This window comes from Rhinoderma darwinii, chromosome 1 (genome assembly GCF_050947455.1).
Source record: "Rhinoderma darwinii isolate aRhiDar2 chromosome 1, aRhiDar2.hap1, whole genome shotgun sequence".
NCBI lineage: Eukaryota > Metazoa > Chordata > Amphibia > Anura > Rhinodermatidae > Rhinoderma > Rhinoderma darwinii.
The window spans coordinates 572933958-572946281 of NC_134687.1; the positions used below are offsets into that span (position 1 = coordinate 572933958).

General features: G+C 40.7%; 1 protein-coding gene across 2 annotated transcripts in view; it reads right to left on the bottom strand.

Moving 5' to 3' along the window:
- Positions 1-12324, bottom strand: part of IPO11 (importin 11) — a 511812-nt gene that overhangs the window by 155946 nt on the left and 343542 nt on the right. For both annotated transcript variants that reach the window (XM_075839216.1, XM_075839226.1), the window contains exon 27: positions 11705-11826. In XM_075839216.1, the coding sequence (XP_075695331.1) occupies positions 11705-11826 (122 nt within the window). The remainder of the gene's footprint in view (positions 1-11704; positions 11827-12324) is intronic.

Consider the following 12324-nt stretch of genomic DNA (forward strand, 5'->3'; position numbering starts at 1 on the left):
CCATTTTGGAAACTACACCCCTCAAGGAATTTTTTAAGAGGTATAGTTGTCATTTTTAGCCCACAGGTTTTTTGCTAAATGTATTGGAACTGGTCTGTGAAAATGAAAATCTACTTTTTTTCTGAAAAAACATACGATGTTTAAGATTTTACAAGGCATAAAGGAGAAAAAGCACCCCAACATTTGTAAAGCAATGTCTCCCGATTAAGGCAATACTCCATATGTGGTAATAAACTGCTGTTTGGACCCACGGCAGGGCTCAGAAGGGAACAAGGGCCATTTGGATTTTGGAGCGCAGATTTTGCTGCATTGGTTTTCGGTGCCATGTCGTGTTTGCAAAGCCCTGGAGGGACCATAACAGTGGAAACTCCCCAAAAGTGACCCCATTTTGGAAACTACACCCCTCAAGGAATTTTTCTAGGGGTATAGTGTGCATTTTGACCCTACACGGGTTTTGCTGAATTTATGGGAATTATGCCGTGAAATTGAAAATCTAAATTTTTTTCTAATAAAATGTCGTTTTAGCTCAGATTTTTTCATTCTTACAACAGATAAAGGAGAAAAAACACCCCAATATTTGTAAAGCAAACTCTTCTGAGCACAGCAATACCCCATATGTGGTAATAAACTGCTGATGGCGGAAGTTAGAAAGGACGGAGCGCCATTTGACTTTTGGAGCTCACGTTTTGCTGGAATGGTTTGCGGACCCATGTCACATTTGCAAAGCCACTGAGGGGCCAAAATAGTGCAAACCCGGCAAAAGTGACCCCATTTGGGAAACTATACCCCTCGTGGAATTTATCTAGCGGTATAGTGGGCATTATGACCCCACAGTTTTTGTTGCTGAATTATTGGGATTATGCAGTGAAAATGAAAATCTACATTCTTTCCACTAAAATGTTGAATTGTTTTCATTTTCACAAGGAATAAAGGAGAAAAAGCGCCCCAACAATTGTAAAGCAATTTCTCCCGAGTACGGCAATACCCCATATGTGGTTATAAACTGCTGCTTGGATACACCGCAGGGCTCAGAATGGCAGAAATGCTACTTGGCTTGTAGATTTTGGTTGATTGTTTTTTGGGCGCCATGTCGCATTTGCAGAGCCCTGAGGTACCCGTACAGTAGAAACCCCTGAGAAGTGACTCCATTTTGGAAACTTTACCCCTCAGGGTAATCATCTAGGGGTGTACTGAGCATTTTGATCCCACAGGTGTTTCATAGATTGTATTAGAATGAGGCAGTGAAAATGAAAAATTATTTTTTTCCCCAAAAATACGTAGTTTTGCACCCAATTTTTTTCCCACAAGGGGTAATAGGAGAAAAAACGACACATAATTTGTTACCCAATTTCTCCCTAGTACGGCAATACGCCATGTGTGGCCCTAAACTGCTGTTTGGGCACATGGCAGAGCTCAAAATGGAAGGAGTGCCATGTGGCTTTTAGAGCACAGATTTTGCTGGACTGGTGTATGGGCGTCATGTCGCATTTGCAGAGCGTTCTTAGGTACCAGAGTAGAGTGTAAAACCATGAGAAGTGACCCCATTTTGTAAACTACACCCCTCAAGCCATTTATCATTTGCCTGGACATATGGCAGGGCTTAGGAGTGAAAGGCGCATGTGAGACCTATTTTGGTGATTTTCGCAGCATTAGCCCACAACGGCAGGGCTCTGAGGTCAAATAGTAAAACAAACCCCCAAGTAGTGACCCCCATTTTGGAAACTGCACCCCTCAAGGCATTTTGACCACACAGGCTTTTTTTTTTCTATTAGAAATAAATGCTCAGTGGATGGTGCAAAGTGAAAATTGCAAATTTCCACAGGTATGTGCCATTTTAGTGCACAATATTTTGTGCCACTGAAGACAAATACCTCAAACTGTTAAGCGGGTTCTCCCGGGTATGGCGATGCCATATATGTGGACGTACACTGCTGCTTGGGCACGCTGCAGGGCGCACCATTTGGCTTTTGGAGCGTGGATTTTGCTCGCTAGTTGTTTTGTTTGGGGTTTTGCTGGTATTTCAGTTATGATGTGGGGGCATATGTAAGCTGTGCGGAGAACATCAGGGGTATAATAAGAGAGTATAATAATGGGGTAAATAAATAATTATCCACAGATATGTGGCCGGTGTCACACTGATAAATGGCGCCCGATCTTATCCGCTTTTGGACACTTTGCACATTTTGCATCGCCAAATTCTGAGAGCCAAAACGTCTTTATTTTTTCTCCACCGGAGCCGTGTGAGGGCTTATTTGTTGCGGGACAATCTGTAGATTTCATTGGTACCATTTTGGGGTACATGCGATTTTTTGATCACTTTGTATTTCATTTTTTTGGCAAGCAAGGTGACCAAAAACCTGCAATTCTGATGTTTTTTATTATTTCTTTTTTTACGGTGTTCGCCATGCGCTATGAATGACAATTTTACGTTATTCTGCGGGTCGGTACGATTACGGTGATACCATATGTATATAGTTTTTCTTATGCTTTGAAGCGTCTGCACGATAAAAACCCTTTTGTTTCAAATAATTTATTTTTGGTGTCACCATATTCTGAGAGCCATAACTTTTTTTATTTTTCCGTCAAAAAAGCGGTGGGACGGTGGGGCTTGTTTTTTGCGGGACGGGCTGCGTTTTTTAATGGTATAATTTTGGGGTACATGCAACTTTTAGATCCCTTTTTTCATTCTGTTTTGTGAGGGGTAGCGACTAACAAACAGCGATTCTGGAATAGTTTTTTATTAAAAATTTTTACGGTGTTCACCGTACGGGTAAAATAGCGTGATATTTTTATAGACACGGGGATACCACATATGTGTACTTTTTTTTATGGTTTTTGGTTTTTCCTATAATAAAAGACTTATTATAGGAAAAAAGGCTGTTATAGTGTTTTTTAACATGAAACTTATTTTTTTTTACTTTTTTACAACATTTTTATTAACTTGTTTTAACTTTTTTTTTTGTCCCACTAGGGAACTTGAAGGCATGAAGCCCTGATCGCTATTCTAATACACTGCACTACCTACATAGTGTAGTGTATTAGAGCTGTCAGCTATTCACTGACAGCAAGCCTATTAGGCTTCGCCTCCCGGCGGGGCCTAATAGGCTTCCGTACTAGGAAGCGATTGTTAGGCTATGGTTGCCATAGCAACCATCGGGACACCCGCGGGTGCGGATGGTTGTCATTAGCAACCATAGGGTACAATCTAATCACTTAGATGCAGCGATAGCTGCATCTAAGGGGTTAATCGGCCCAATCGGAGCCTTGCTCCGGTCCTGGCCGTTAGAGCACGAAGTCAGCTGTGACAAACAGCTGACACCCGCGCCCGTGGCAACCATCGTGGTTGCCGACAGGCTACAAGACACTTTGATGCATCGATCACGTTGATCGATGCATCGAAGGGGTTAATCGGCCGGATCGGAGCCTAGCTATTCACTGACAGCAAGCCTATTAGGCTTCGCCTCCCGGCGGGGCCTAATAGGCTTCCGTACTAGGAAGCGATTGTTAGGCTATGGTTGCTATAGCAACCATCGGAACACCCGCGGGTGCCGATGGTTGTCATTAGCAACCATAGGGTACGATCTAATCACTTAGATGCAGAGATAGCTGCATCTAAGGGGTTAATCGGCCGGATCGGAGCCTTGCTCCGGTCCTGGCCGTTAGAGCACGATGTCAGCTGTGACAAACAGCTGACACCCGCGCCCGTGGCAACCATCGTGGTTGCCGACAGGCTACAAGAGACTTCGATGCATCGATCACGTTGATCGATGCATCGAAGGGGTTAATCGGCCGGATCAGAGCCTAGCTCCGGTCCTGGCCGTTGCAGAGGGGCGTCGGACAGCTGATTCCCGGCGGTGATAGCGCTGGCTCAGCTTCTGAGCCAGCGCCATCACATACACATGTCATGGAGCTGTGATTGGTCAGTCTGCTTTGACTGACCAATCACAGCGATCGCCGGCAGGAGACCGCTGTGAATGGTCCCCTGCCGTCTTACTGTGCCGGTCAACTGTCATAAACAGTTGACGGCACAGTTCTGTCACCTTGTCCTTTGACAGGGTGACAGTTTTTAGCCAGGACGCGCCGGTACGTCCCTGTGCCTTAAAGCACTTCAATGCAGGACGTACCGGTGCGTCCTGGTGCGCTAAGGGGTTAATGGTTGTGAAAACATAACAATAATAACAAAAAATTGACAATATGACAACAGTCACTAAAGGAGGGCTGATTTCCCTTCATGTGCAGCCCCACTGACAGTGGATAAGATTAGTGTAAAAAAAATAATAATTAAATAATAAAGCCCCCCAGAGGTCTTTTCTGACGTTTGAGGGATAGGCCATAACAACACAAAAATAAAAATTACACAAAAAATACGCTTTCCACGCCCAATCGTTGTCATAACGTTAGCCCTGACCCAATAACCCTAAAATAAACATGTAATATATAAAATTTACTGTAGGCAATGAATTACAAATAAAAAGTATATTCTAGGATAATAATATATTACCATAAAAAAAACTTAGCTAGAAAGGCATATTTTTTTATGAAATTATATTCTAAAAATGCAAAAATAATGTGCATAAAAATGATATTAAAAGAAACCTGCATTGATAAAAAAAATAAAATGCAAACGCACGTTGCTAGCCCAACAAATAAAAACATTGTAGCCATTTAACGAACGCATGCTAAAAATGGCTAAACGGTGCCAGGTCCTGTGCCAGTTAAGGGCAGTGTTGACAATGGGTTTTCAGCCTTTGGATATACTGCACCAAAATCTATATCACTGCTCCCAGAAGTACTAAAAGAAACAAACGGTAAAATGAACAAATTTGGTATTGATATGAATCAATAATTCACTATCTATGCACCAGTAAATGACTCCAGTGCAAAACATTTATCAACTATTCACAGGAGTCTAACTGCTGGGACCCCCATGGATTGCTACAACAGTGGACCCCAATCCCAACTGCACTACTGCGTTGAGGAGTTTGTATTCTCCTTTAAAAACCCGGTAGTTGAAGTTGATAGATGCACTGAAGTGATAGCAACATATAATAGGGGATATAATAATAATGCAATAATATAATATTCTATCATAACATATCTTTATAATGGTTGGAGCTCTTTTACGGAGCGCCATATTTCCTCCTTTTCCTGCTTCCCTCCACACAGCCATAACTCACTGCATGGGCCGCAGTAAGACATTGTATATTTAATGCGGAAAAATCTGTTCTAAATGTGCATCAAACCCTGCAAGATAATCATAGGGATTCTACCAGACATTTCACCCATACCAATACAATAGGTGAAACCCACTGCATTTCCATGGGGAATTTGGAGCAAACTAGAAAAGGTTTAGGTTTTGAAAATCATCAACATGCCACAGATTTTGAAGGAAGTTTTATAAAAGCGCACTTACATCCGTTGTACTGCAATTGGTTGCAGATTTTCGGTGCAGAACCTGCATGGAAAATCCACAAGAAATTCACCTTCTGTAAATATGGCCTTCCCCACTTGGGCATTTATGACACTTATGAAGAGAATGACATAAATGCCTGATAGGTGAGAATCCCAGAGGTGGGAGAGGCACATGCAGAACTAAAGAGGTCATCGGTGGGCACTTTCCCACTGAAATCAGTACTCAGCTTTTTCTGTAACCCCCATAGACTTGAATTAGGAGTGCACACTTTGATTAAGTGAACGGGAATTGCAGGACCACGGTTCTACCAATAGGTGAGGGTCCAAGGGGTGGAACCAACACCGATAAGGCATTTATGGCATACCCTGTGGATATGTTATAATTCCAAAGATGGGAAGACCCCTTTAAAATGTAATTTTCAATTATTACAAATAGGTTTCCTTCATATACAGATTCGTATACATATGACAACCAACAAACTGCAAAGAAAAGGAAATGAAAATCTTAAAAATAATATATAACAATAAATATAAATGCTTAGATGATAGCAGCAGGTAATTCATGATAAGGCCCTTAAACACTGTAGCTGGTGGAATCTAATATATTATAGAAGGAACTACAGCGTTCTGATGGAAACCACTGGGCAGAACAATTTCTCACTATGCAGTATCTTCCAAAAGGGAAAAAAAAACACAACAACAAAAACTAGTCTGTTCAGGTTAACACGAGGTGGAAAATGTTGGCTGTAAAAAAGATGATTTGATGTTACGCTGTATATTTAAGTTTTCCATTACAAGACAGAAAAATGGAATTTAACACTGTTATCCTTTAGAATAATTGACACTCGAGTCACTCAAAGTGCCAAAGAACTTGTCGGCTTCCCACCGCTTGCAAAGCCATTAATAACAAAAAATGGATTTGCAAACCAGCGCTTAGTCCAAATACCCGTAGGACCATTGTATTTTGAACAAGTAAAAAGCAAATTGAGAGGGAGGTTTTGCTACTTGTGCCATAGAACAGAACATTCCTCTGACAAACTCTAAGTAAATCTGAATAATAACCTAAAATAACCGCAAAGCGAAGATCAACACAAATAAAAATGAAAAAAATAAAAAGTGAATTGTCTGAACCTTTAATGGCGTGGTCTAAGGATAGACATGGGATGCGGATCACTAGGATATGTGATTAATGCTCGATTGGCATGCATGAATGCTGTGACCCCTGCAGATTGCTAGAATGAACTGGTAGTGGTGCTAGGAAAGCGTCGTGCCACTTCATCGCCTGTTAGGTCCAATAGTTTTCTCTGGAGGTTGAATAGTCAGCTATTAACCATAATGCCGAGCCGAGCCAATAGAACACAAAGTGGCGCTGTGCTTTCCTAGCGCCGCTGTCATTTTGTTCTAGTGATCGGACATTTCTGGCATATCATAGAAATATTAGGTCTCCCCTTAAACAACCACTTTAAAGCAGATCTCAAGGATCTTAGCTATAGAATATAGTATATCTGAGGCAGTTTACCTGGTGATCATATATATATTTTTTAACTTGTAGTTACTTTTCTAGACAATGTAGTCGCTGTCACTGATCAAAACTTTTCACGGATGTAGCAGAGCTAAGAAGCAGCCAATACTTAAGTAATCAGCAAATAAGATATTGAAATAAATGTGATTAAAAGACATATTTATTGTCCGACTATGTAATTTTGCCCATAACTCCACCTATATATGGACAATATTTAAATACAGGATTGGAAACTATTAGAGTTTTTGCCATTTAGTCCAAGTGTATAGTATAAAGCATTAATGGAGCGAATTCAAATAAGCTACTCATCAATACTACCAAGTGTCAGCATCAGAAATGGGCTCAGAGCAGTTGTCGCTTCCCTCCTCTAACTCCTCTTGGCAGATCACACAGAAGGAAGTGCCTACCAAAATAAAAATAAATGTGAAATCTTTGGTCTTGCTTGATGGGGATAACGATTTAGAATAAAAACTGAATTTAGTCAAACCTAGTTTAAAAAATATCTGTTTAAGGCTTCATTCCCATCTGCGTCGGTGTGTTCCGTTGTTCATCTCCGTCAGAGGAGCAGAACAAGGGAATTACGGAACCAATGGTTCCATTGCACAACGGACACCGCCTGTGGCTGAAGGAACCAAGTGACTTTAATGGGTTTCATCGGCATTTCGTCAGGGTGTCCGTGATTTTACCGGACACAATAGCGCAGCAGTCTCTGGTAATCTCTTGTAAACCCTACCAGATCTGCGACGGAGGCCCCTAACGGAGCCTAAGATGCAGATGTGAATGAAGTTTAACCCTATAGTACCGGAAGTATTTTTGGCCTAAAAGAAAACATGTGACCACATTCTATAAAATAAAATTAGTGGGGTCTACAGGCCCTCTCTATTAATTGCTAGGGGTTACCCTTTACACTTTGTCAATTGTGTTTTTCCTGTTGCCAATGTAAATTATGATTGAAGTAGTCAATTTAGATAGAAAGCTCATCATGTAATACTTTTTAGCCAATCACAAGATAAACAGGGATTGTATGTTTTTCAGTTCTGTAATAGAATAATATTTTCGCCCACTATTGACCCCCATTTATTTTTATATATAACCGGATCTATGACGCAGAAGCATCCGACACAAATGTGAACGACGCCTTAAAAGGCACGAAAATAATTCTGTGGGACATTTATTTCTATACTGTAACTACAAACAGCCCTTCACTATGACATTTGTCACAAAGTCTGCAGTTCTGTCACATCACTGCTCTTCCGGCAATTAGTAGAAAGTAGAATTACTGCGTCCTCTATTGTATAGATAACACTGTGTATCGAATGAGCGATGGGATGGTCTGTAAAACCAGTTTACTAGAGCAAGATGGTGCTATAGAATAAATTAATAATCGCTGTAAGAAGGAGTGCTCCATAAGAGGTTCATTCAGGAATATGTCCTGTGTCATTAATGTTAAAGATTAATAACAGGCGTCCTGGTAAATGACTGACCGCCATGGGTCCAACTATTGGAGCAGCAACTGCAGAGAAAGCGTAAAATTGCATGTCCCCCATTCAAATGAGGCTGGGTCCGTCAGAGCGGGAAATGCTCTTACTTTGGCACATACATGACGGGTTTCTATCACCCCCTCCATAAAGAGAACATCCCCCCTCCATAAAAAGAAAATCCCAATGAATCGAAACTGGCAAATATTGGAGTTTTCTAATGTGATTATTTATTAAGGAGTTTTTCAGGACCCTAAAATTGTTTTGCTAGTGCTAAGTTACACCCAAGTACATTTGTTTGACTGACTAGCTTAGGTTTTGAGTAGCGTTTGCAGCAATAAATCCAAATAATACAAAAACCTTTACAGTTTTTTCAGCTATGCTCACCTGTGATGTTGCCCTATAAATCCCCCCCCCCCCAAAACATCCCTCTGCACATGAGCAGTTTATGATATTGCCGGACCTATTGTTTTCTCCGGCTGTCCCGCCAGCAGTGCTGAATGTGGCTGCAGCGAGCTATCCACAACAGACATACTACAGCTAAGCCTTCATTATTCTGTTCTTCCACAGTCACTAAGACTCAAACTGAAAGGAGTTAGATGGAAGCTAAAATACCATTTTGTTAATATATTCTGAGAAGGTGATGGATGGAATAAGTAAACTTTACACATGACGGTAAATATCTAGGGGGGACTGCAATGAGCTACATAATGGAATACTATGTACAATTTTCTAAGAAACCAGAATATGGCGTTATGTACACGGCACCTTCATGTACAGGAGGCTTTAGGGCGGCACGTGGAGTCCCTGCAGCTCCATATGCCAATGTATGCTGCTCCGTGTAGCGCCATTTTAAAGGGTTATTCTACTCTAGAAACAATGCTTCTAGGGGAGAACAGCTCCATGCATACTTCATCTGATGTAAAATGCCAAAATTCATAAGGAATCCAAGAGAAAAAAGCCTGTATAGCCCATGTACCTCTATGTTTTCCCTATTACAACTCCAATCATGAAGGCGAATGAAGCCTTATGCTGACCGGTTGCAAGGCCAGGCCAGTATTTGCCTACAGTGACATCATTGTATAGTAAACTCATAGGTGACCTCATCAACCTACAACTGTAAAGTAAGGGTCCTTCTACACTCGAAATGTACTGTGAGGGGGCCTAAGTGTATTGAGAAACAATGCTAGAAGGAGAGCAAAAATCTAAAACATTAAAAGGGTCATACAGTTCATGAGAAAGTATGCAACTTTTTAATATACTTTTTGTTCCGCCCATTTTTAAGATTGTTGCTTGCTGGGACTGAACGGAAACATTTGTTGCCTATGCAATCCTCTACAGCAGCACCAGTCTCAACTCTGCCCTGGACACCAGGCTAATGGCATTTACCTACACAGATGCAATGAAAAGAGCCCAACAGCTGTGAACAGGACTATGATATGACCAATTTCCTCCATTAAATGCAGAGAAATTCTGACACAGTTGGGAATTCTTTATCAACTAATGTATAGCGCACAATATGGATATATAAAATATGAGGCAGAAACAAGATAAATTAGCTTATACTGTATATAATTGAATGTATGTTAGTCATAAGACGCATGCAAACATTGGGTAACATTTTGGCAATGGAAAGTACAGAACACAAGAATGGAAAAGTTGTACAACAATGCCAGATGGCTAAAGGTTATGAAAGGATACCATATGGTTTGATCATCTTTAGTGCATTGTGGGTAAATAAGTTGGCACAACAGTTTGACCACAGTTTGACCACAGTGTATTTATAAATGCCAAAAAAGACAAAATTGGAGATATTGCATGTTCTAGATTTCCAAATGTTTATAATGCATATCATCTGTAACCTAACATACTGCTATAAATAATTGTCTGCAACATTTAAGACACTTTTGAAATTGAAGAAGAAATAATATCATACAAAAGACACTTAAAATCTGACATATCATTTATATTACAGCAGTGGAGGTCCACGCAGAAAAAGAAAGACTTTCTGAAAATAGAGATTCGCCAATAAAGGGATCTGACTTTACTGATTTATGGGGGCTGTTGGTTGAGATCAATAATGTGAGTCCCAGCTCATACACCACTGCATTGTTACAGAAAAAATATCCCAATATACATATTTAATTGTGGAATACAGTTGTATTGATAAGAGTAGTCGACTACACTTTTCAATGCAGTTGACAAAAGGTAAATCCAAGTACAAGGGCCAAGCATATGCCAAAAGGACTCTCTTCTTCTGAGCAATGGAACGCTATAGGCACAACAGAGGTATACATCGGGATCATTTCGTGTAGCCTGAAAGAAGTTTGAATGGAGCCGTACTTATCAAACAATCCATCACTGGCGCCTGGGTGCTATATTTCACTCCTGGCAGCTGGAACCAGGTGCTCTGTTGGCACGTATATATCTTTACTGAATGCAATCTTTTTGCAGATGTGGAGGAGATGTCGATGGCGAGGAGTCAGTTGTCAGCGGTGTCCTTTATTATTAAGTATTTGGGTTACAGTTTATCAGTCAGTGCAGCTAAAGTAAGGGTGAGTTTCCAATGGCAGATTTCTGCCCATAACGAGCGCCAATCAACAATATAAGAAGTTGATCAGCACTCGTTAATAGGCTCATTTACGCGGCCTGATACTGTCTAAACCTGTTAATACAATCATTCAGTCCCCATCAGTGTGCACCATTGTCAGCAGCACATCCCCCGTTTACACAGGGAGATGTGCTTCCGCCAATTTTTTTTATATGCGGCACAAAAGATGTGATCAGCACACGAACGAGCGTTTGTTGGCTAATCGGTGCCCTGTATACACCGGCCAATAATCAGGAACGAGCTTTCATATGAACGCTTGTTCAGCCGAATAGTGGCCCGTGTAATGGGGCCTTAAGAGATTTTTAATGACTCCCGAATTAACAATTACAATAGGAAACACTTGTTTCCCTTTAAAGACCCTAAAATTCACGGAGCTTTATACCAAAGTTTGATACTGTACTTGCTTCTATAAGAGAGGTGTGGAATGAATGCCATCTTTGCCGAAATCCTCAATGCTGCTCAGTAGATTTATACATAGGGATCAGGACAACTATTCCATGGCAGCTCAACACTGTATTCTCATATATACAACATTTATCATACCCCAATAAGATGCAGTCCTAGAGACTTGTAAGGTGCTTGAGATCCCAGACATGTAAGGTGCTTGAGATCCCTGACTTGTAAGGTGCTTGAGATCCCTGTAATGTAGTAGCAGAAAAAAATACAACAAACTTCTCTTACCTGTTAACAGTGGGCAGCAAAGAAATTAAAGCAAGAGCAGAGAGTTTCCTTCTTTCAGGCTGTGTAATGTTGTCCATCCTATCCACCCACATTTCAATCATATTTCCGAGAATCTGGTCAGCCTGCAAAGAAAACTATTCAAGCTTAGACAAGTTTTTAATGATTAAACAATATATATAGAAAACTCAGTCCTGACGCTTAGATCAAGAAGGAAACGTGTTACCAGATCAGCCGGCTGTGATAGTGTAATTATTGCGGCAGTAATTCCTGGTAAAATAGGTAATAAAGTGTGTTCTATCACAGCCTTCGGGGTTACTCTTTGTATTGACTTCAGGTTTACTGAATGTGAACAGACCTCATTTCACCGAATGCTACATTGCACTTACAGGACTTTATTTAAACAACCCGAACTTAATCATTTGTGATGTAAACCAGAAAATATAACCTCATTACTTGCACGTCTCTGCAGAAATGTACAGCAATTATAATACACCTTTCTCCCCTGCATAGGAGTAGGACAACATACAATTGCTGTATATTGTATTGAGTCACGAAATAAGGCCAATAAAAATAAATGTATAAGTGATCTAGTACTAAGAAAGTTATAAAGGATGACCCTC